Source organism: Haliaeetus leucocephalus, unplaced genomic scaffold (assembly GCF_000737465.1).
Source record: "Haliaeetus leucocephalus isolate CR32 unplaced genomic scaffold, Haliaeetus_leucocephalus-4.0 Scaffold0, whole genome shotgun sequence".
Classification (NCBI taxonomy): Eukaryota; Metazoa; Chordata; class Aves; order Accipitriformes; family Accipitridae; genus Haliaeetus; species Haliaeetus leucocephalus.
Window position 1 is genome coordinate 21,714,415 of NW_010972436.1, and position 26,724 is coordinate 21,741,138.

A 26,724-nucleotide genomic window follows, 5' to 3' on the forward strand; every position below is an offset into this window, starting at 1 on the left:
ATCCAGCGCTTACTTATGCTACAGGGCAAATGTAAGCGATAGCAGTCCCTAGAAGTGGAACTAGAAGCAAACTCTGGAGCAGTCAGTTCTGGTCTATGAGTGCATTGCTCCCTTGCGGAGTGATCTTAACTGAGTCAACAGCAATAGCTGGGGCAATAGAAGACACTGAAAGTAGCAGCTAATTAAACAAAATATTCTTTCCTCTCCCTAAATCACTGGATAAAAAAGCAAACTGGAATTTGAAATCACAGGTAGCATCACAGAAATTCTAAGAGCTTCAAAGTTCCATCTTTGGCACATCTCTCACTAAAGTAAAATTAATTGCAATTCCAATAAAAAAGATGCAAACGTACCCACAAAAGCCTGTAATCTTTGCACTGGAAGTATGGTTATGCCAGCTTTGAGACCGCTGTTATTTTTTTTTTTCCCCTAGCTCCTTTGAAATCAATGGAATGACAGAGCTATTGATCATAAATACATTGTTTTTCACTTGCCCACTGCAAATCAAGAAAATCCTTAAAACATCAGCTCATCCCATCAATTTCAGTTAGATTTCAGCATATTTTTAAGTTTTGTCCTGAACAGAAATACTTTTCTTTTTTTCTTCTTTTTTTTTTTTTAGTTTTTATTTTAACATTTGCTCTAAGACTCTCTCAAGTCAAAGGAAAGACCTTACTCCATCAGAGGGCTTGAATCAGCCCCTCCCTTATGGGGAAGAACACAGAAATTTTACTGACTGAACTATTTTGGAAGCAAATCCCTCACATGATTCAAATACTCCTAAACATGCAACACGCTTCATCTTTGGTGAGCCTACTGAACTCCCATCTTCTGCATTAATGAAGATGGAACGGAAGGAAATAGAGCGTTAAAGAGTCAAGAGGACTCAATTTTGCAGCTCTCTGAATGACCATGATATTTTGCTATATAATTAACAGGAGAAGAAGGGGAAGAAGGATAGACAACAGCTACCTGTATTTTAACAGTTGTGTGGATTGCCCACAAAACATCAACTCATTTTGGGAGCTGACATGCAATTTTAAACATGCAATTGTTAAATATGCAATTTTTCTTCTAAGGCATTCCAGCACACTTGTTATACTAAGTTTTATTAGTTTGGCTTAGGCATTTTCAGAGTCTTTCATTTGCATTTTAAAAACTGAGAATAAGAGACCAATAAGAATGTGTGCTTGGGAATCAGGGTATTGGTCCTTCATCTTGCTTATCAGGGACCTTAATCAAGATTTCACCACTTAGCCAGCTAGAGAAAGCTGTGAAAAGCAACTATAATGCAGAAAAGTAATTAACTTTGTAAAATGGCTTTGGGTCCTTGGATGAATGACATTGCAGATTAGCGTCTTGCCCTTAAATGTGAAGTGACCCTTGGGTAAATCTACAGAATATCTATGGGCTTCATAAAATTTCTCTAGACATATTAAAACCAGTATCAATGGTATTAGTAGCACAGCAACAGAACAAGTCCTTCTAAATTATCTATGCATGTTTGCACAATACTACTTTGTGCTTTGTCCTTTTCAGAAACAATATTTTAGTAATTTCCGATCAGGCAAGACTCATGTTAAGTTGTGCTGGAGTCAGTGAGACTACACAGGGTAGGGGGATGGAGTTTAAAACATGTCAAGACTGGAGTCTTAATAAAAGTGTATAAGGCAACAGTATGTGATCATAATTGGAAAAACATGGGAAATACTGTTTTTTCACAGAAGACTGCAGTTTTGTGGAAAATATGCCTTACATCCATGTAAAGCTATACTCATCAGAGAGGGGATGTTATGCATAGCTCCATGAAAATACTTCATTCTCTGTTCCTGCAAAAGTTTATTTAATTCATTATCATTCCCTCATATTCTAGCAAATAAAGAAAATGGCAGTAAAGGTCTCCATAAAACACTCCTTCCTTCATTAGGGCCATTAGGGATATCAGTGCTAAAAAAGGGGGGCTAGACAAATAATTCTGAACTGCAATGCAGCTAATATTTCCATTGTCATTATTGCTAGAGAGTGGTTATGGGGAGCAAAATTGCCCCAGATTGCACAACCTGAAAAAGAGCTCCTGCCCATCGGCAGGTGTGTTTGTGAAGGTGCGTATCGTCCACCATTGCTTTCCCCTGTAGCTGAGTTGGTGGGAGAAGTCGGAGACAGCTGTGCTGAGGGCGGCTGGGGAACGTGTTAATTCAACACTACGCTTTAACACTCTCTCTTTTCATTACAGGTATTAAAATGGTTCCCAATGGGCATAACAGACAAAGAAAGCCAAACACGAGGAAGGATTTGATCCAGTTCCGCATTAAATTCAAAAGAAAAACTAATAACTTCAGTGATAATAGGAGTTGGACTGGAACCTACACAAATGGCATACCACAAATCATTTTACTTTCGCCAAAGCTTGTTCAGACTGCAGCAATTTCCAGCGAGAGCTGGAATCTACATCCCCCCAAACAGCTCTACTCCAGCAAATACTACATGCATTAATTCAAGTATTATTTGGTTTTCCCCCGACTAGAAAATAAAAGGCAGCAGAGGATAAAAAGAGCACATGGCTTGTGTGCAAGCACCAGCCCAGCTGCCGCTGGACGACTGTTTGCCTGTTGCTTAGCAGTGCTTCACCTCTCCACTGGAAAAAAAAATGTTTTGATGAGGGAATATAAACCTGAAGTTTTGTTTATGGTAAAATAATGACTGTGATAGCGCTCCAACCACTTCTTCCAACCATGTGCTACATCACCTACTGAATGCTGGAAGCATTTTGGGAGAAAGGCTGCAGTTTTCAATGCCTACTGGAGAGCCTTAAGTAAAAAAATATAATAACAGAGCAGTGGTGTTTGCATATTTATCAGGAAGAAAGCTGGAATAGGAATTTGAGGATTGAATTTTTGGGCATGGTTCTGGGCAATCAGCTCTAGCTGCCCTTGCTTGAGCAGGGAGTTGGACAAGATGATCTCTAAGGTCCCTTCCAATCCCAACCACTCCTTGATTCTGTAATTTCAGGAGCAAAATAAAAAACAGGAGGCATAAAGAAGAAAATAAAAAAGAGATGCCCAGAGAGCGAGGAAGCAAAGCAAAGACACTGTGACACATTCATGCTTCACTCACCAGTTATCCATTTAGCCTCTGGGTCGTGAATTTTGAAATCATCACTGAAGAGATCTTCCACTGTTATCTTCTTCTTCTGAGACAAGCTGTTATCTTCAACTGTAAAACATTTGAAAGCAAACTGCCATTACTTCAACTTTGTAATGTATCTGAAAGCACAGCAACTGAGAATAAGGCCATTTCATATCTCACTCAGAAATGGTCCACATTAAGATTTCTGTCACATATAAGCCCCTTCCCGTTGTCAATGTTATAAGGACCACCTAGTGGTTCACAAACAGAAAACTCCTGGTTACATATGCCTGGACTCGGCAACTACAAAAAGACCAAGATATGGTCCAAACTGCACATTTTTGGACATAACCCGATAAAGCCAAATTTTAAATGTCATGACCCATAGGTGTCATAGTGCTACATAATGCTGACTATTCCAAAGAATATTAAAGCTACTTAATACTAAGACTATTCTGAAATCATTAGTTAAATTTTTAAAAAGTAATTAAAAGTGGCCAAGTTTTTATAGCTTATATTTTTATTTCCTTAAAAACTGTCACATGGAACCACAGTTAGAGAGGTATTTAGCCTTATAAAGGCTCATACAGATTACTTCAGGAATTCACAAAAGATTTTCCATGGGAATCAGACACTTGGCTGCAGAAATATTTTTGAAAAATCTGAGAGACATAACCCTAAATCCTTAGGTGTTACATAGCTGGCCCATACTAATCTTCATTTTTAGTGAAAGGATATATGGTTTCATTTGCAAACATGGAAATCTGGACAGCTTTTACATTGAAGAACCAGACTGCCAGTTTAAGATGCTGTGAGACCAACTTCTAATAAAGTGTCCTTGATTTAGTTCATTCTTCCTAACTCTACCCTGTAGCACTCTGCTTTCTCCACAAAGAAGTACTCGCTGTACATCTTCCTCCTCTGTCCTTCATACAGTCCTCTCCACATTTCTCGTGATTCAGAGATTGCCAACAGATTTCTGATGCAAAGTGCAATCTGTAGAAAATGCAGAACTGATTTCTTTCTGCTTATATACTATTGTTACAAGGAAATCTGTCTCATCTAGGATGTCACCAAGACTAAACACGCATGAGTCCAACTGAATAAAGCCAAGGCACAAATTTAACCTTTTGAAGTCCGCCACAGATAGCATCTTCTCCTGAGCCAAAACTATACCTTCTCATTTCTATCACCACCTCTCTGCTATGTAACAATTCTCATAAACACAACACAGATGGTCCTGAGCCTGTAACTGAAGTGTTTATGTTGAATCAATGGATTCTTTGGCCTTACGGGTGAAGAGAATATATATTACATCACAGAACTCTAGAGCGGGTACTTAGTTAATATGAAAAAGGACTTTAATTTTCTCAAAGCTGAAATTTTTAGAGAAAAAATAAACCCAACAATTTTGATTAATCTATTCCTCCTTTTCATTTTTCCCCCCAACAGTAATTTTTTTTTGTTATGACAAGCAATCACCTTCTATGAATAATTTGTTTTCAACATTCAAATTTTGCTGAAAAAAATATTTTCATGGAAACCTTTCAGTCAGCTTTAAACACGTTTGCTCTTTAAAGGAACACATGAGGCCACATTCTGAATATTTCCACAGCAGGAATGTGTGCTTCAGCATCTCCCCTCACTACAACATCCTCATACCTGAGGTATACTGGTATCATGCAGCCTTGGCTATCGTTAACATTGTTTAGTACTAAACTTCTTACACTGAACACACTCGTGATTAGAAACAGCAGAATTAGACTCTCTGAAGCCATTTATTAGAGGAAAAAAGTCTTTACTACACTATATTGTAGCCCCTGAGCTACCTGAGACCACTGAAAAATACCTATGAACAATGTTTTGTTCCACTAAAAGGTGTTTCAATACAAACTATCATTTTTACCAAATTAAATTATATTCTTCAATTTTCATATTTTTTCCAAGTCTGACTGAGGTTTCAATCACACTGCTCAATGTGGCTTCCAAATACCAAGACACATTAATACAAGTCCCCAGACAAACCCCTCTGTGTGACAGCATTACGCCAAGTTCTTTTGCATAATTTTATTTATTACAATGGAAAAGATAGGTCAGAGGAACTCCAGGAAACTGTTCCAGTTTAGTTTCCACCATGGTGCAAAGCCCTAGCACTGGGTCCCCGGGGAGATCAGGCGGTGCAGAGCAGGAGGTCAGAGCCCACATACGGCCCTGGGCTTACAGCTGTTTCAGGTGCCACTTCCCAAATGCCACCCTGAGGAACACGGACACACTCTTCCCACCATGAGGGCATAAGGACAAGCAAGCCTCTGTGCTGGAGATTTGGGAAAAGACAAGGTGGGAAGCTCTTCTCATTCCCTCTTTCTGTGCAGGATGGAGACAGCCCCACCTCTGTACCTGCACAGCACTTCCAATTCTTCATAAGGCAGAGCAGGAAGAAGGAGAGGTAGGAACTGAAGCATGCACACCCAGGAGCATCCCTACGGCACGTTGCTGAGATTCCCTTACTGTCTCCTGCAATGGGCTGTATTACCTGTATTAGGTCCTATAACGGGCCATGGACAACATTAATCTCAGCCATACAGCTGGGGAGAAAACAGACAACTAAATAATCAACCAACCAATGATTTTTCAGTAAAAAATTCAGATTTACTGACCTCTCATCTAACACATAGGTAAGTCAGAGTGCTCATTAAGAATGCCTACTCCATTCCTCTGGCCCCAACGGAGACATTTATGGAGGAAAAAACGCAATTGCAGGATCTCAGGTAGCCCACCCTGTCCTGAGCAGCAGTCTCTCAGAGTGCCTCACAGTGTCTCAGCCAGCTGGTGGACACAAGTTGTGTTCACACCCAGCTGCAGAGACCTTGAGGCCTCCTTGGGTTTATGGAAGGAGAGGATCAAGCACCTGCCACCACCTTTTTTGCACTCGTGTCCCCTGCCCCCAGCAGCCCCAGATGGCAGCTGCCAGCCAGGGCCTGACAGCACGACAGCACGGCAGCAGTGCAGGGGGCACAAGGAGCTGCGATTTGAGTGCCAAGTCAGAAACCCACCCTTCAGACAGCAAAGTCACGTGCTGAGAGAACCAAGTGAAAACCATGTCCGTTTTATTTTTGATTCAGTGTTAAAGGCATGATGGGAACTCTGTGTTGGTTCATCTGTCATCATTTGGGTTCATCTGTCTGCACCTCATCCTTGAAGTCAGTGCACCCAAAAGGATATGGGCTGAACTGATAAAAAGCTACTCTCCAGAACACAAACAGGACAAAGCTCCTCCAGAAACCCAGAAAACTCAAGGAGAAAAGGGCTATGAGCTGACCTCCCTGCCTGTTTTGCCTCTGCAGTACCAATCCTTTCTTTCAAGCTTCCTTTCAACTCCAGCAACGCTCAGAGGCTGCTTGATGGGTCAGAAGGTTTCAGTCACCTTTGGGTGCCCACTTTTCTTTCCATCATCCCTGGGGCTCAGCTGACGATCAGTGTCAGGTGCTTTTCTCACGCACCTCCTGGGCTATTGCACATTTCAAGCATGTGGGTGAGTGCGCGTCTGTGAATGTCCACCTCTCGGTGGGCAGCAAGCCAGGAGCTTCCTTCCCACCTCAGCATGTCTGCTCAATCCCTGGGCAGACCTAATGTCTCTTTTACCAGAAATGACCTCTCTCTACCCAAAAGGCAGTGGCCAGACAAGGCAAACAGGCAGCCTGTCTCCCTTCTGTAAAATCCCACTTTTTTTTAATGGCATATAGTACACATTTATATGTAACAACTGCGAACAAACAAATTACATTCCTGCACAGCTGGTGACAGGATATTTCCTTGCTCCTCCTGACTAGCAAAAGTCATACAAAGCTTTCTAGGCAATGCATTTTGCTGTCTGACAGCATGCTGTGAATTAATGCTATGCAATGACTACCTCAGTACCATCTCTGGAAAATGTTTCCTATGAATTTTGTAAAAATTTTAATATGGAGTTGGGTGTACTTCCTTTTTTTTCAGCTAAAGGTCAGATTTGAAAGGAGCAAACTTGATGTATATCTCCTGAAATCTTAAGGTATCAGGAACAGATGTGCCAAAAGTCCTTGTTTGCCTCCATTTCCAGAGAGGACTAGAAAGCAGCCTCTTCCTAAGCAAAATGTCTAGTGGAATTTGGGGAAGGTTTTTTTTAATTAAAATTTCTGTAGGATTGGGTCTTGTCTTCAGCTTTGATGTGTGTGTTTGTGTGTGCATGCACACATGCATATCTATAAACTTTGGCATGTCTTTATACAAATGCACAAACAACAGTGCTAGGATGGGACCCATATTGGTACCATATGTAGCGACAAGTGAGCAACCGCCAATTAGGAAAGGCTCAGTCCCACACTTTTATCATTTGTATAAATAGCTTCACATTTTTCAAAGGTGGGTGGAGTGGCAGGACTCACACACACATGAAATCAGAGTCCCTCAGCGTAGGCAATTGTGTGCATGTGGTGTACTAAAGTGTAATTAAATGCAAATTTCACCAGTTACTGCTTCTTTTGAGAATGTTGTTCTAGAATACCAAAGGATACACAAATCATAGAAATGTTTAAATTTTATTAGGATTTTATAAAATAAGACCTAAGTGTTAGCTAGCAATAAAGCATTGCTACTGTAATTACGATGTCTGCTGAATGCAAAGAGCACTGTTCCCAGTTTATGAGCTAATCTTAAAGGAGGGTGAATGACCTGCGTCTGGGAAACCCAGAGCAGTAGGGATTTCAGCCTTTCTGCAGCTGAATCCAGAGTTAAAACCTACTTTAAAGGTTTGGGCTGATTTGCAAAAGAATCTTGAAGAGATATATAAATCCCCTTTTTCCTCAGTTATTAAATAGCTTAATCATTATCTGTTCTGCTAAGCAAATTTTCTCCATTCCCCACTCTACTACTCACTCTTGGTTTTGCAGGAGACTACTTCAGCTTTCACAGTATTGGGAAATACCACCATCATGATGCAAGCTATGGGTCCAGTTAACCACTTTTCTTTGTCTGAACACTGACTACAAGACTGCATGCTGCACTGTATCCCATATATGTCCCAAATTACTCTCTGTGGGCACTGCAGGATGTTCAGCACTGGGTTTAGAGCATCTCTGCATTGCGTGCCTTGGTATTGCACTGCAAAACAGGCCTTCAAACCTACAGCAAAATACTTAGAGAAGAATGGTTTCCCAGGCTGGGAGAGGGCCAAGACCGACAGGAACAAGTAAGGCATTCAGAGGTAAAATGCAAAAGGTTATTTGTACTAGTATGAGAGTGTCAAGCTGGACTCCAACATTATCATCAGAAGGAAGACTTAAAAATATTTGAAGCATTCTCAAGTATTGTGCTCTGCCCATGCCAGACTGCATCACCCACTTGAGACATTTCCAGTGAAGAGGGTTTTCTTGTTTGTTGGGTTTTTTTGTTTTGTTTTCTGATTCTACCCTCACATTTTGCAGCAGCTCCCCATGAACATCCACAAAACTGCTTCACCTCCTTCCTTTGCTGTCCTCCTGCCCCTTCCTCACCTCTTGTTCAAATATCCATCACTTATTTTTCAGTTTGGCTACCAAAGGATAAACATTTCTTCTTCCAGTGAACTATTTTATGGCAGGAAAATGCAGTCTCTGCTTCTCCTTTTGGACAGGCTCCTCCACCTTTCCCACTCCTACCTTGTTGGGACGTGCTATCCCCAGTTGGGATGAGCAATGTAATGCTTTTTAGGTTTGTCAAACCAGCCTCAATGTCTCATTTAGCACTGGCTGGTGGGAAATGCCTGTGAAACGAGCCTCCTGTTACCCTGTGCCATAGTCCCTCCTCATAACAAGCTCCAGGGCCAGTGGCCCAAAAGAAGACTGAATTCAGCTGCTGCCAAGCCACAGCAGCAACCTAAGCTATCTATTTTACCCTTGGCAGAGTCTCACCATGAAACAGTTTGGATCCATAATAAAAACAGAAGCAGCACTGAGCTCAGAGGTTTTGTATTTGCATGTAGGATACAGCTCTGAAACACCAGCAGGGGAAAAAACAACCCAAACCCAGTTCACCAGCAAATCAGGTAATTAGAAATCTCAAAAAGCATGAATAGAAGCTTTAGCATAGCAAATGACTTTGCATATTCTTAAGTTTTAAGCACAGAGACTCTCTCAATGGTGTTATTTGGAGTTGTTAAGTGCATACCAATAACTGTGATTCATGTGTATACATGCCTGTGCACATCCCAACCAAAAAATGTCTTTGTGTATGCATATACAAATATAAACACACAAATACACTCGTGAATTTTATTTATAACTCAATGTAGGTATTACACATTCCCACTTCATACTACATAAAATACAATGTCATAATAACCCATATTTACTTGTGTCTTCCTAAATTAGAGAATGTTAACTATAGGATCTCAATGCTCATTACACCTTTTCTGTCTAGGCATTTGCCTGGACAACAGCACTTCAGTATCTATAGTCGTAACAGTCATTACTGGATTTTATGGGTGATTTTCTTGATGGAGAAGTGGGAGTACGGTTCAGAAGTCCCAAATGAGGTCTATAGTGGAGCCCAGAATTAAAATCAGAGCTGCTAAATCTTCACCAGATATCATTCTGACCATCCATATAAAGAAATCATTATTACAGGTGGTCTTGTAAAAGGAAAGACTTGTGACTTTAACTGTATTTAGGACTGTACAGGTATGTTTATGCTTCTCCCCATGTATCCATCTCTATGGAATCCTGCTCTTCGACGGAAGTGGCACCCATGGTCTCATCTATGCAGTGTGAGCCACTGACAGATGCTTGAAGCCCCAGGGTATGGGTTTAGGAATCTAGGCTTCAGTGTGCATTTTTGAAATTCTGGGACTGCACTTCTGTAAATAGAAGGCAACATTTCCATACCTAATAGGTAAGGGATGATATTTTTCACTGCAAGTAAGTGGTGCCTGATATGAGTATGGTCCACAGACCATGCCCCAAACCATCTCAGGGATGAACTGCACTGTCCAAAGGTGTTAAATCTGAACACTAGCAAAAGTAATTTAAAAAATGATCCTTAATTAAGTTTAACCTTAATTAATTTAATTACTTAATTACTCTGGCATGATCACGTGCTACTTACACTTACACTGAAAACTTCAGGATAGCATAAAATAAACTGAACACAGCATGATGATAAATAACCAAAAGGATAACATAGTGATTGTTTGTTTCAGTCATTTTCAAATTAACTCAGTGCAGTCCTGTATTTCTTGATTTATCACTGTCTCCAGTCTACCATACAGCAGGACTGTGGGATAAGAATTGTGTCAGGGAAGATGGCCCAGATCTGCTGAACTGCATGTCAGTTCACACGCTACGAGCTGGAAATTTCTGCCACACAACTTCCATCTCATTTTTCCACTTCACCGTCCTGTGCCCTTCCATTTCCTACGGTTTCATTTTTCCCTTGCCTCCATTCCCCTCCTCAGCTCTGTGCTTTCTGTCTTGCTGTCCCCCAGAATCACTTGTGTGTACTTATCCAAGAAGGAGCCTCTTTTCTTCTCCTCTACGTCCCTCTGCAGGGGACCTTCTGCCTTCTCCTGTGTTTTGTAGCTCCTTACCCTTTCTGACACTGAATTCTCTTTTCTATGCCTTGTCTCTCATTTATCTTTTTGTATTCAGATCACAATCTTCTCAGAGCTGCAAAAGCGCATTATTTCTGCTCCATAAGTAGGCATGGAAATTTACAGGGCTGTATAAATATGTAATAATCAATAATCATAATGATACCACATTAAAATTCAAGCCTACAACTTCAGCAGCTACTGTAAGAGAAATAATTTACAGAGGTTACGTGCACAGAACTTTGCTGAAACTTGGTAAGGGGATTAACTTAAAGAATCCCTTATTGGGAAGTTACTAATGTGGTTAAGTGCTACCTGGCACATAGTTATCTGGAATAGCTTTGTAAAGCTGAAACACTATGGTCTGATCTAAAAATCAATCCAGCTGAACGGGATGGGAGTTAGATGCCTAAGCATTGGTGCCTAATGCCATTTTAGATGGTCTAGGATAAGCCATCTAACTGGCAGCTGGTGCTCCATGTGGGCATGATCTTTAGGAATTCCTGTGTCCTAACCGACTGCTCTATATAGATGTCTCTCATACCCTGGCACATCTAAAATGACACTCCCCACCTATGTTTAGGCAACCAAGTTTCACCATTGTACCTTCAGCTCAGCAGCCCTGATCTTTAAATCGAACTGTGAAAGTCTAAAACAATCTACCTAAAAATGGCCTTGGACTCAGCATCACATCAAGCTAAAGAACAGGAAGGATGATTCCTTTGATGTTAACTTTGCAGTCAGCCTGCAATCCCTTTCCCCTTGGAAGTGTAAAATTACAGAAGAAAAACAGAATGGAAGTGAGTTAAAGGTTATAAATACCTGGAGTCAGGAGTATAACAGAGGTGACAATCAGGGAGCAGATAACGAGAATAACAAGTAAGGCAATTGCAATTCCTTTCCAGTTTCTTTGTGGAGGATTACTCCCCACCAGCTCCTAGAAACATCAAAGGAAAAAGAACATTTAGAACAGGCACTTAGACAAGGAAACAAACAGCAGAATCCAAACAGCAATGTATTTCCACAGAACCACACCATGCACCCTGCAACCATGGTGGGTGAAGCCTGTAAACCAGACACAATTCGTGCTATTATAATACGTTGCAGTATTAACTGAATTCATTCCAAGTCAGATTATGCAATGAATAAATGAAGTGCACCCATAGGATGCTCGGTAGTGTAACCCACACTTCCCACCGCCTTCTCGCATACAGGCACCAGCCACCCACACCAGCACTCATCCAAACTCACTTATCAAAAGCCAATTTCCTACCAACCCTCATTAAGACTGGCAATAAAGAGCTTTAGAGTAACTTTCAAGAGACTTTTATAATAAGATGCCAGAGAAGAATACAGGAAGATGATAAATAATTCACAGGGGCATGTATGGAGATAAAGATCAATAAGGATATCCCCATGGTGAATTTTTGTGCCTTCCCAGTAAACATCACATTCCCTCAGCCCACCTTGCATGCATTTCTAGGTTGGTAGGTCTAAGGACATGAAGACAGGATTCACATCTAACATACAGATTAAATTTAATCACATCCTTAAAACTTTAGAATAAAAGCTCCATCACTATTCACTGATCAGGTCTGACTTCACTGTGGTTGTACCATATGTTCTGTCTGCGACGTATACAGCACCCCTGCTCTCAAGACTGAGGTTTTTATGAAGTGCTGTGTTCGCATTCACAAGATCTTAAATATTTATTGCACTTATCTCTTTCATGCTTTTTGATGGATTCCCCTTAGCACTGTGCATTAAATGTGATTTCATGCACACATTGAAGCATCCCCAGGAACTGTATGAAATATCAGTGCACTTCACTTTCCTAGAAGACTGAATTCACTAAACGGATCTGGCCTCACAGCCAGAACAACTCTGGATGCTCCTCCTCCTTGTTGACCTTACCAATTTAGATTTTTTGCCTCATTTCCTTTATTATGCGGGATGGTGGGTCTAAGACAGACCTGCTGGTATTTCTTTAAAAGATTCTTCTTTTTTTCTTTTCTAATTTTTTTCAGGAAAACAGAAAGCTTTCTAATAGACTAAATTCTTGTGTAATTCAGAGAGTTTGTTTCACTTACTGTAACATTTTCTTACACACAGCAACATGACTGAACAGGGGAGTCAGGCAAACCTCACAGCTTTGATTTCAGAAAGCACTGGAAAATATTTTTCAAATTTTCCATATCAAGAATCCATTTCACAGAAAAAGATAATGTTGAGACTCTCTTCCTACATGTTTGGGGATCTATCCATTATAAAGGTTATAAATCTGCAATGGAAAGCCAAGTCTGAGGCATTAAATGTCAGAGGTAGCATCTTTATTTCATTATTTATTCTAGTTCTGGAAAAGACATGATGGTTCTCTTCCTTCTGGCAAAGAGGGGTAGAGGTTAACAGCCCCTCCCCTCGTTGCCTTCCCTCCTCATTTGCACTTGGCTTTCTATTTGAAATGAAATATAAATAAAGGAACAAATTTATAGTTTACTATTCTTACTGGAGAAAGGTCTGAAAAGTAGGTTAGGAGCCTTGAGAAATGCAATTTTGCCAACAAGAAAACAAAGGATATAAATACTCTCATTTTTATAGCATCTTCACCCTAAGCACAAATAAAATATTAATTAATTTAGTCTTCTAACACCTTTTTTAGGAAACTGTTACGGTCCCCATTTTTCAGGTGATGCAAACAGGCTTAAAAGAGAGTCTGTGACTTTCCCAGGGTTGCACACAATAGATGTGAGAAACAAAGCCAGGAAAAGAATCCAGAGCTTCTCAGTAAGTGGCAGAAATATTCTTGCTTTCACAGAAGGGCACAGTGGGACCTAGAGGGATGACAGGAGAACTGGGGAGAAGCAGGTGAGAAATCACAGTGCTTCTACCCAGCCAAGCCCTAACAGTGTCTAAAGACAGAGGTAAGACACGGACAACATTACAGGACTGGTGGCAACAGTCACACTCCTGAAAATAATCTAACAACCCTCTCTCCCCTAAAAGGTCAGAAGTTTTAAAATTGAAAAAAAATAGCTCACGGACTTGAATTAGTCCTACGGACCCAGCTGTAGTTCAAAAGTTTAATAAGACCTTGAATTAAGTGAGGTTTCCCCATCCATGAGTCCCAGCGTGATAAAAATCCACACACATGCTTAAGCTTTCAGGATATCAATACTTCCACTGAATCCATTATCACATCACAATTCCATTAATTCGTCAGTCATTCAATCAATATTTGAGCAAAATCACAACAAAAAAGACTGGGAATTTCTAGTGTATCAAGAGGAGGAAAACTATTAATAAACAAAACCTCAGTTTTAACACACTGCAAGGAAGCAGAAAGGAACATTTTCACTTTCTTTTCAAAATTCCATCAGGAAATTTCCCCAGATAAAAAGAAAGAAGAGACAAATGACATTTCAAAGAAAGGTAAACAGCTTTATTCAGCACAAGATTGGAAAGCAGCTTTTTGTTCTTCTTGGTCGTTTGAAGTCTTTTTCGATGGAATCACTTATACTACATCTGCTGCACACACATCGTACCATATATAAGCTGGCACTGATGTTTTAGATCTCTTCTATCTGTATTTCTGTTAATTCCAGAGGGATGTTGCTGTGTCATTGTGAGCAGCTTTTACTTCCAGGAGATTACAGCCTCACCACTGGTCCGTGATACCCCGTGCCCTTGGCAGCAAACTCCCACCCTTCGACAGGAGTTCCCGCGGGTGGACATCAGCTGCCTCTTCACATTGCTCAGGAAAGCCTCTGTGCTTGGGACCAAAGCTGGGAAGGTGTTTAATTAAGGCAGGTACAGATTCAAGCACATAAATAGTGTTCCTGAAGTGGCACCTCAGAGGGTTTGCTACCAGCGCACAGCACAAAGCTATAATTTGCCTGTTCCTGAAAGATCCCAGCTTGCAGATGAAAACACAGAGATCTAAACCAGCCAGCAAGCAGATACCCTTCATGAACCACGGCTGTTAATCCTAAAGATACCACTTTGGTTTTAATACTGAAATCTGAGCATATTACACAAATGGAAATAAACCAAGCACGCACAATTTCTGCTCTGACGAAATGATTCTACTGAAAACAGCATGAAAGGAAGCATTAAAACAAAGTCACTCCTCAGGAGGAGTCACCTGCTCTCTGCTTCTCATGAAGAACTAACACAACACCTGCATGACCTCTGCAAGCAAGCTAAAGCCCTTCAGCCTGGTTTTTCTCCTTTCTTCCTTTGCTGTTTGTTTTCCACCCCCTTCTTTCTCTTACATAAAACCTTAATTGTTTTTGGATTAGGGAAGTAAAACAGATGTTACCACAGGTTTTAACATAAGCACACTTCATTGATGCTGCACACTAAAAACTGTAAATGTTATCACTTTCATCTTCATTTATGATTGAAAAATAACGCTACCCACCTGTGAAGTTGACTTTGAAGCCATCAATCCAGACATCTACAGTATTTTAAGAGTCTAGAATACAGATCTGTGATGACATATTTTCCTGCCTGTGAAAGAATCACTGTACTGACATGTTATGGATGAAGGCTGGATGTGCTCCAGTCCAAGATGCTGTCAACAAAATTATTTCTTGCATGTTTATTTGAAACCTGTCAAAAGTCTGCCAGCATGGTGGCCATATTACAATAATATAATAGCTTCTTAAAACAAAAACTCATCAAGCACAACTTCTTTTTTTTTTTTTTAATAGCCATACCTATACTCTTAAATGAAAGAAGGACAATATAAACACCACTTGTCAAGCATTGGTATTATTTTATAAAAGCTATACATCCTGGACCAAAATCTCTGAAGGGTCCTGGTGGGCCTCTTAGTCTTCTTCAACATGGATTTGCCACTTTTGTGCAATAACATCAAACCCTAGGTGTCTTATACTGAAATACATACATTCCAGATACATCTGCTGTACATGAGGGCTCTTGCTGAAGCAGGTGACGCTGCACCATGGCTGCAGACAGGTGACTGAGCTCTCCTCTCAGTTATACCAGTGTAAATCAGAAAGAAAAGGAAAAGAAAACAAAGAAAACCCAAGGAATTAATGGTATGAAATAAAAGCAGGTGCAAGATGTTTTATTGCCTTTGGAGGTGGCAGGATGGGGTTTATAGCAGTGGTTTTGTATGGTTTCCATACTGGCCATTCTTACAAGCTCTGGTTCTTGCTTTTTTTTTTATTTGTTTCTAAATTTTAGCTAAATAACCTGAAATACTACACTCATAAAAACAGTAAATCAAAAATCTTCTAGCAAGCTTGTTAAACCCACAGTTAATTGATAAATACGTATTCTACAGTCAACTCATCCTACCTCGTTCTGAATGAAAACTTTTGCCTGATGACATAACAGTGAGTGCAATGACTCTGGAAAGTCAGCCCACCAATTTCAGAACATGGCGCAGAATAAAAACTTTGCTGAGGAATTAAGGTACGGGAACACTGTTGTCCCTGGCAAAAACTCCTATGATGTTCAGTGGAAAAATAATCTTGCTGTTAATTAGTTCTTTACAATACAGAATTGCTGCAGATTATAACTGCTAAACAGTACAACGAATGTGATAAAGAGTAGTTAACCCATACTGTTAGATTATTAACCTTGTGTTGCAAAAAGAAATATTAATTGCAATGATAATGGCAGTAAACTAGATGCATTGCAGTGGTTACAGCAGGAGGTTTGCTGAGACCTCTGGTTATATTGCGGATCGATACTGCCTTACTGTCTCATTGCACTCCTCTGCCTACCTGGGCCCTCTGCCGCTCATCTGCCTTAAATTTAGGATGGAGATTCTTGGTGGGCAGGAATCATTTTTGGTGCCCTGCCTGGCACAGTGGAAACCTCAATCACTGAAGAACTTAGGCGCTATCATAACATGGATAAACTATAATGAGCAGGTAACTGCATCCTTCTCATCTCTGAATTCAAGCTGAGTTACTATTGCTTGGGTTTTTTTTAATTTATTTTCTTTCCTTTCCTTCTCCTCCCCACCGGCCTCCCTCCCCTCCTGCTGCTGCAGACCACCCTGAGCTGTGCTCCAGCTGAAGTGTGATGCTGAATAGCAATCGGTTTGCAGATAGACTCAGAGAGCCTAGGCCTGAGGCTACAGTAAACCCAGTCATTCAGATGCTAAAGGTGACACTTCAGAGTGAGAGGAATAAAAACCCGGTCTGTTTTTACAAATGAGGCATGGCATGTGCGTGGGCTTTCCTGCAAAGCCCCAGCTGAAAGATTCAGTGAGATAAAACCATCCTGCCTGTTGCAGTGATGAAAGACAACTACATTATGTTTTTCTTCATCTTCTGTTGATAACAAATGCTTTTACTAATAGGGAGCAATGACTTAATAACAGTTAACATCTTTGCTGCCTACTCCCCGGCACCGTGAGAAAAATCTTTTACCCTGCACACAATGCAACCCACTATCCTGCCCTGCCTTTCTGGGAGGCTCTTTTTTGAATGCCCTAAAGCCACTTCTTTTGGCCCCGTAGCTACATCTCCTCTCACAATTTTCTGCACAGTGCGCATACGCAAATGCTTTGAGGCTGGGCATTAACGGAGTGTTTGAGAGTGAGCGAGGAAAAGCCTGTATCCGTAACACTCAGCCCCCTGTAGAAATAAACCTTGCATGTTTTATGCTTTGATAGAGCTTTCAGTCTTACATGTTTCTATTACAAAGCCAGTAGGAGAAAACGATTGCCATCTGCACCTTACACCTAACTGTTAGCTTTAACAGATGATGGGTCTTCCGCTGTTTTAGAGCAGAAGGCACCAGATCCTCAGCTAGCATTGACTGACACAGATCATTGGCTCCACTGGAGCAAAGCCAGTCTGTGTCAGCTAGAAACGAAACCCAGTGCTACTTCTAAATTTAAAAAAAATCTGTAAAAAGATCTCGATACAGTAATATCTGGGATTCCTAGCTGTACTGTACTGCAGAAATGGATATTTAATAACTTCCCAACATTTTTATGAGCATTATGATGAAACAGTTTTGGATCCCCTCCAGACCTAGCAGCACTAAAGGATTAATTTATCATCTCTATATTTTGAACTGGCATCTCACATGACTTTTGTACTCAAGTATAGTAACCACACTGCAACATCCTCCCACTCCTTCCAATGTATAAACGAGCAGTATTGTCATTTGAAGCATTCCGAAATTATTCCTAGTGCTTAAGGACAGAGTGACTGCATGGAATTTCCAAAATAAATTAGAATTTGGGAACGTAGACTCTGGAATCATGCCAGGAGCCTATTCTCAAGGTGACAAAAATTCAAGCTGCGAACACCAGCTGGACCTGTTGCACTAAGTGTGGGTCCAGCCAAGGGCATGGCCAGCTTCTGACTCACACCCAGGAGAAAGGAGATGGCAATGTTGTACATGTGTACGACACACGACACGTGACTAGAGATACTTTTAGCCAAGAATTGTGATGGTCTTGATTGAATGTCATCTTATTAATCTTCTTCACTTTCCCACCATCAGTTTGGTTCATTCATCTGCGGTAACCTAGATGTTTTTATAGCACCTGGTGCAGTGGGACTGCGAATCCTCATGGGGGCCCTTACCTGCTACTGTAATTCAAGTCATAATTAAAGATCCATTCCCAATAGTGACAGAGCCCATAAAATCAACAGCATTTCTTTGATTTTATTTCAGTGTTTGATATAAGCACACACATTCATCCACTAAAACAGAACCAAATCATCTCCTCGGGTGAAATATCCGCCACGACACCGGCAGAACTTGGCTTAGAATTTTCTTCCATAAGAGTTTGTTATCATCAGATCTGTGAAAAGGCTTGGCAAGCCCAAATGCCACAGATTATACCATTGAGCCCAGGACCCCTGTATGCCACAGCACTTGCCGAGCTCCAGTTTTTCCACTATAATGCTCTGACAGCCTGGCTCCCTTCAAACTGAGCCACAACACACACACAACCCTCGAACAGTTCATACCCATGCAGACAGCATCTGCAAAAGGTGATGTTGCCAAGGCATGCCAGGATGACATCTCTCTACTCTATTTCTTGAAGAATTATGATCTCAAGAAATGGGAAAAGAAGCTTCTCTGCAATATTTGAGAGCTTGGTGAAACCACCTCTCAGCTTTGTCATCTCCCTTAATTCCAACAAAATGCCATTCTGCTTACATTTGTAAAAAGGCAATTACAATTTTTAGTGAAACTATATTTCAGAAAAAAAAAGAAAATATCACTCAATTTATGGCTCTGAACACCAAGGAAGAATTTGTGATACGGGAAGCAGCGAAGTGTTTAATCTCCCTGGGTAGAAATACAGACACCCAGCATTAGAAATTCTGTTTATTATTATATTTTACTAACTCCTAGGCATTTTTTTCCTGTAATCTAGTTTGTAAATAATTTGTTTCTAAATGGTACAGGTAGGAAAACATGAGGTGAACAAAATTTAATTCCTAAATAATTTGTTTGGCAGTAACGTGAGAAAGAGCCGTGAAGACAGCCAAGTTTTAAGGTCGCCGTGCTGCAGAGATGGTGGGAAGAGGAATATGAAAACGCTGTGTACAGCAGGGAGGAAGAAAACGGGTTTATCAATTTCATTTTGCACTCTCCTGAGGTGTCCATCAAACTCAGGATGCAGAAATTGCACTGCGTGCTAAGAAAGTAAAAATTACCTCACCGGGTTACTTGCAAAACCTTCTGCGATACAGTAATTATTATATGAATTCATGTGTGAATTAAAGCAGCTGGGGGCTAGGGGAGGGTCGCTCCTCCTTTGGTCGACGTACGTAACTCTCATTAACACGCAGCAAAGTTTCACGCATGTATGGGGAAATAAAAAAACAGAAAGAGAGAAGCACTCTCAGTATAATCTACCACGCCAACCACCATCTATCATTACTCTCTGAAATATATCAGCTGCTTTTTGTTCAAAATACGTTTCCCTCATCATCACTTCTTACAGAAGGATGGTGGATTGGGGATTTCAGATGAGGTCCCTGGCTGGCATGAGGGCTGCAAGGGGATGGCTCCTGAAGGTCCTGCAGCCATGGAGCAGCTGGGAAAATCCATGGTCAGAGATGGGATTGACCCCTGAGTCCTGGAGTGACATGGGGAGGTGAGGGACGTGGACAGACCAAGGGGCAAGAAGACGGCGTTGGATGGCACTGCAGGGAGGAGGCGGCTGCAGTGACAATTCAGAGCTTTTTTTTGGAAAAAAAAAATTTGATCAGAGCCCATAATAACGGGATTTCAAAAGTAATGACAATTACCTGAACCTCCACGATGAGACACAACTTAAAATGCTTTTACAAAGAAAAATGTCCAAACTAACAAGTATGTGATGATAAAATCTGTTTTGTGTGCTCACTAAAACACTCTCCAAATTTAGTAAGGAACCAGCAAAAATCACATATTTCTGTCCTCCGTGGGACTCGAGTGATGTGTGTTTTACATAAAAGTTGAGTTCAGCGGGGGGGGGGGAAATCCCTCCAATAAGCCAATAGGATCTCACTAAAGAGAAAAGTTCCTCCCCATTTCAAGCCAGAACCTGCCCTTATTGAGGTCAATAACATTTTTAACAGCGTGCCTGAGTCCTTCAAACTTCTCCGTATATCATAATTAATCAGATTATGGTGCTGGATTTCTCAAGCATCTGAGTATCCTATTAAAATCAAAGTATGGTGTAGGAGGTATTTAAAATGCAAAGTCCAGAGTTATTCTGCATGCTAAAATTCACAGATTATTTTTATACATCTTTTACACAACTTTTATTTCAAGCAACAGTTATTTACTGTTTTGAAAAATACAAATTCTTTGATGTATGGATGTTTCAAAGACAATGCAATTGCATTATTCATCATTGTAGCAATATTTATATTAAGATGCTACTTATCATATAATTTTACCTTTAAGAGAATCTTAACTTTCTGTTGGTTCTAGGATCAAGTCATATTTGATGTGTGGGGTCTCTAGTGCTGTTGCCAAATGTAGAATGTAGCCAAGATTTTAATGAAAATTATAGAAGGAATATTCTTCTCTGCTACAAATTTTAACAATGTTGAGCAATAGAAAAACAATGTGTAAGTGTGGGCCTGTATTTTACACACTGCTTTTAAACGAAAACACTTTAGCAGTTCTTGGAGTAGGATGCAGTATGAAGGCTTTTCTCTCCCAGTTAAGTCCCCTTCTCCCCAGCCCGTACAGCCAAGATCTTTTTGCTTAGTCTCTCTCCCCTTCTTCTCCTCTCCTGAATCTTTCATTCCTGGTTTCATAAGTAAATACAAACCAGTAAATAATGCAAACGAAAATTTGTTCTCTCGCACCAAGGGCTATTGGCAGAGCACACCTCTCACCCACAACAGCCAAACCCTCTTACACTGCAGCGCAGCATGGCCGTATCACAACTTCTTCACCAAAATAGTTCCTGGGCTGCTCTGGACCCCAGGATTTGCTGCAGCATTCCTGGCACAGTCCTGCTAGTAATGGGCCAAAACCATGCCTGGGAGCATGCTACAAACCACACTAGTGATCACCTATGCTTGGTCCCCTGCACCCCTCCAGGTTACTTCACCGTATAAATGCAGCCCTAAACTCTACCTGAATCCCAAATCCTAAACCTAAGCTATAGTCCCCAACTCACCCCCAGTTCTGCAACTCTTCAGGAAAATCATTTGCTTGAGCTCATACCATTACTCACGCAGATGTAAGGAGCAAGGGGCACAGCAGCGAAAGGATGGCGCTCTCTTCCATTTTTAAAATGTTAACTATTTCTTTCCAGCTAGCAGCAACCTGTGCTGCCTTCCGTGAGCGTTGCTTGGATAATGAGGCAGGGAGCAGAGACCACAGGCTGCAAGACTGTCTTCAAAATAGCTGGGAGACATCTCAGTTCTCCTAATGGGATTTGCTCGGGTTTTTCTCAGATATTCTTGAAGCAGAAACCACTTCACGGATATCCCGATTTGACGTTCATGAAGTTTAAAAAACAAAAGTCTTAATTCCCCCTGGCCCTTGTCCAGCTCTAGCTTAGGGAAACTGTAGTTTGAAGAATTACAGCTCTTTGAAGGGTACTCGGGCTTTTGGCATGAGATGCCAGCGGGCTGGCTCAGCACCGAGTGCTGCTGTCAGGCAAAGTGATGACTCCAAGGTCTCCAAAGGTTTATGAGTCTTATGCTTGGTCTGTTTTAATTGATTTCTATTTTTACTAAGCTTCTCACAGCACATTACAAAGACCTTTGCAAAGTCATTTATTTACATTTTCAAAACTTTCTGGGTGCCAGTAAACACAACCAACAAACAATAAGTCATTTTTCCTCAGGAAAGCAAGATACCAACTCTCTTTCCCATACTGAGCTGTGTTAACTGTGGCACAACACCACAGGAGCATGACTCCTTGTATCAAAAGAACACTTCTCTTGCTCAGTTTTTGGTTGAAAGAAATATCTTTAATTCAATACAATCCTGAGACTCAATAAGTGAATTACAGACTGGAACTGAGACATCCATGTTCCCACTCAAAAAAAAAAAAAAAAAAAGCAAAACTGACTGACACACAAATTGCAAATTTTTCTCCTAGAAGATCTTTCATGAGGGTCACTGCCACCCAGCAGCAAAACCACTGCATTATCATGATCATTTTTAATGTCCCTGCACAATTCACGTTAGCATCTTAACAGCACTGACAAAACCACCTCTTCTCCTGAATCATGCTGCTGGTTTATCTGTCTGCTTTTCACTGGCTTCAAGTCATAATGTTTCTGCTGTAACCAAAATCCTTCCTTTAATTTTGTGACTCTCTCACTTCTGATGTTAAAAGTGAGAGAGTGTGGTTTAGAAAGGACCCTTTTGTATTTGAAACTGTAGGGATATCATATTGATTTAAACATGCTTTAGGCTTTGAAAAGAGAAAAATCACCCAAGCAGACACAATGACTTGTGTGTGGCAGTTTTATTGCATCCCATGAAAAAATGCTCCAGAGATGGGAAGGAAAAAGGCAAGTGTTCAAGAAAGGAGTTTCTTTTCTGCACCTCTCCAACCTGTTATTCTCTCAAGAAGCAGGGTTTGGCTTCTGGAATTAAGGGGTCTTAACAGACCCAGCAGGCAGAGAGTGCCATGTCCACATTCCCGATCTAAACATACCTAAAAAAGTCCTCTGTCTTCATCCCCCTGTCCATCTTACTTCGCAAGACTTAAAGCCACCCCAAACTCACGTGATGCTGCTACAAACCTTCCACTATAGACTTCCCTACCAAGTACCCCATCTAGCCCTCTCATGTGGTGCTGCAACTACCACATTGCACCATGCACAGACCTCCCAGAGGTGTTCAGATCCTCAATTCCACGTGGCTTCACTGGGATTCAGGCAAAGAAACACTCCTGAGGACCTGGGCCCTGGTGCCTCTCTTCTCTCTATCTAAATTCAAAGATAAAACTCTCCCATAACTAATAAAAGAGTTCAGAAGTGATCAGATATGTAGCAGTGGGAGAAGGAAAATGATTGGGGCTGCAGCACCAGTATTTTTAAAGAGAGAGAAGAGCATTAGCACAGCCAGGATTTCATTTACCATGTGAAAAATTTGTCCAGAGCAGAATGGGAACTCTACCAATTAATATAAACTACAGATGCTTCCCTCCAATAAGCAGAGTTACAGGGATCATTTTTCTTTGACACACACCATAAGGGAGTGAACAGGTTAATGTAGTGTATGTGACTGCATTTTTAAAAATCAATTTAAGGGAATTTTCTCTGCTGTAAATTAGGCTCTGGCACTAGGGAAAACCATCAAACTCAAATTAAAAAAAGGAACAAAAGAACTTAATTTAAAACTATATTGTGATTGTAGTGCTCATTGGTGCACACACAAAAATCAACAACAGGCATTTCATTTTTACCTTCTTTGATTACAAAAAGGCTATTATCAGTGAAAGATAATGCTGAATCATAATTAGAAGCAGGACTCTCCCTCCTACCAGCCTGCACAGCTCAACATTTTCTGTAATGCAATATAAAGTAATTTTTGTCAGAAATCCCCTTTGTCAGCTCACCTCACATTGACCAGATTGCGACCCCTCTACCTCCAGTCACACGCGCTTCTGTGTACTCAGAAAAAGCAGGGTTTGGCTTCTGAACTCCAGACCTCCCATTCAGCAAGACCTTACATTGGCCTAGCTGCAGCTGAAGACATGAAGAAATGTAAGGGCAAAAATGATGAGGCTATAGGACTCATAGTATCTGCATAGAAGATCTGAACCAAAGTTTTCAGGATTCCACTAATTTTAACTGGCAGGAGAGCAAATCTCAGCTGAAGTCCTGCTTTTTCAAGAAGGCTAAAACTGTTCCCATAACTTCACGGCATTGTCACAGGCTCTCAATTCCCCATTATCTGACTTGCAAACTATAGACTCCTCTGCCCCTCACAACTATACATAGGGTATCTTCTTTAACTGGAGAGAAGAGGACACCCAGCAGTACAGTGACATTCATGCTCAAAGCTACAAAAAGAACATGTCCTCGAGGTGACACAGCTCCCCACGCTGTTTCCCAGAACTATCACCAGTCATAGCCCTTTTGCTTTTCTTAAATGACATTTGCTGTCACCAAACACAGGAACTGAAAGGCAGCGCTGAGGACAGCAAGATTTTATGACATGTTCTGCGTCAGTGAAGTGAAGAAAGAGTATGACACAACTGATCTGTGCTCATACGTTGGCTGCTGTGCCGGTTGCCAAAAGATATCAGCAGTACAATGAAGGGACAGACAGGTCGTATGAGCTACTCAAGATAAATCAGCTGTGTTATTTTCCTTCTACTTCGTTGACATAAATACCTGCATCATTCCCCTTGTGTATTCAACAGCCTTTCATCTGGTCCATCACTGAAACCTCCCTCTATAAAGAGCAGATAATTGCTAATGTAAAGAATCGCAGTTATTTAATGATGACAGATGAATCTTCAACCATTGCCAAATGCTGCCTTGAGGAAGAGAGGCCAAGGCTCTTCTGCTCTTGGCATTTTTCTCTCCTGCAGTGTCCCCCACATTGCTGATCATGCCCCACACTACCCTGCCTGTCTCTCCACGGTATTGTGGGATTTTCTACCTTTTTTCTCCAGAAATTCTTCACCTGTTGGTAAACAATGTCAAGAGTATGTGATTATATATTACCATAGTCTGTTATATCTGACCAGGCTGCTATAGACCATTTATTCCCTCCTCTTACATCTGGTTTGAGCTATTAATGAAGGGAGTGTCAAGTGCTAATCTTTCAGTTGCCAGGATAAAACACAATGTCAAAGCCCACCACTTCCACTAAAACCTGAAAATAAACAAATGAGCAAGCCACGGTACTAAAATATGTGCAGTCATTTTTGTCATATGCATTTGGGCAAGGGCAATGAGGGAGACAGGATAAACAAAACCAAACCAAAACAAAATGAAAACAATTAGGCTTGCACAGATTCATTCACTGCATTATATTGCTACAGCAGAGAAGTAGATATGTATATATATATATATACACACACACGCATACACACTCCTCTTTTTTTCTTTCAATTTCTTAGCATGGGAAAGCAGAGACTCACCCCTACACACACACCTACTTAGCTCTGTACGAGAAGTCAGTTCGGTTTTACCCACTAATTTTCACCTCCTTTGAAATGTGAAACAAACTGTCCGTTTGTAAGCTAAGTGGAGCTGGACCTTGGCTTCTCTGAGGAAACTCCTCACAAGTCGATAGCTGCAGCCCCTTCCCCGTTGGGTAGGACCAAGCAACAGCGGCGAACTGCAGCAGAGGTTCATGGTTTCAGCTAATCCCCTCCCCATATGGTCAGGGACGATGACTGTAGTGAATAATTAATGAAAAATATGTCTGATCAGAAATTCAGAAGAATCAGAGGAATTGCAGAAGTAAAAGCTAGTGTTTTTCTTTTTCCTATTCTTTCTTTTTTCCCATGAGCTTCATTGGGCTCACAGGGAAAAAGAGACCCTTAAATCTGAAAGCACACCCCATCGCCATGCATGATCCTGAGAGCGTGGTGGCTGTTGGTATGAAATATCTGCCCTGTGCCTCGAGTAGCTCACTACGGCACCTTGAGCTGTGCTGTAATTGAAACACGGATCTCAGTATTACAATACCTGCCCGAGAAGCTGGGATAAATGCTGGGGCAGTCAGCCTGGGCTAAGCTTCAGGCTCTTGCAGCCACATGCTCTTGGGACCCCCGCAAGCTAATTTAAAGCTAGGACTTGGGACAGTGACTGCAAAGCAGACATGCTCTCATTTACTTTTTAGTAGGAGGAGGATGGAGGAGGAAAAACTATGTTTTATGACCTCTCCTCGTTAGCAAGAAATATGATAAGGCTGTGCCTTAGTGCCCAACACTTTTTTGCCATCTTGAAATAGAAAAGAAAAAGCATTGCTTTTTTGTACATAGTATTTTGCCTTAATAAAATATCGCTATCATAGCCTTATAATGTGAAATGAAGAAGTCACATTATTTTCAGAAAACCTCATAGCAAACTAATGGGGCGCTACAAGCCTCAGATTGTTCTTTTTTTCATTTTCTTGGCATGAATTTAACAAAAAAATTCAGAATCTAGTTCATTCTCTTACATAACCCTTTGTGAAGGACCCTTAAAATTCACATCAACAGTATCTCATTCCCACTTTTCCCTTAATTTCCATTTTGTTTAATGGCTTCATCACTATTTATTTGTGATCTCAGGATTTTTTTCACCTCCTGAGAGGGAGAAAAACTCTCCTGGGTAATAGGACAAAGAGCTGGAATCTGTCTGCTTCTGTTGTGCTTCTGTAAAAAATATATTAACAAAAAAATTCCCTTGCAGGGAATAAGCCCAGTTCTACTTTTTTCCCTGGGGTCTGGTAACACGATTCCAGTCGAGAGTCCAGATACAAGTGCCACGTGAGGAGGTACTCTCAGCACGAGTTACGCAGTCACACAGCCCATCCCCTTTGCAGACTGAAGACACGAAGTGTAAAATAATCAATCT

At 41.0% G+C, this 26,724-nt stretch overlaps 1 protein-coding gene across 1 annotated transcript in view; it reads right to left on the reverse strand.

Annotated features, from left to right (window-relative positions):
• DPP6 (dipeptidyl-peptidase 6) overlaps positions 1-26,724 on the reverse strand; it is a 259,976-nt gene that overhangs the window by 166,005 nt on the left and 67,247 nt on the right. Inside the window, exons 2-3 of the mRNA XM_010585970.1 lie at positions 11,549-11,663; positions 3,115-3,213 (exon numbers count right to left, since the gene is read on the reverse strand). Coding sequence (XP_010584272.1) covers positions 3,115-3,213; positions 11,549-11,663 — 214 coding nt within the window. The remainder of the gene's footprint in view (positions 1-3,114; positions 3,214-11,548; positions 11,664-26,724) is intronic.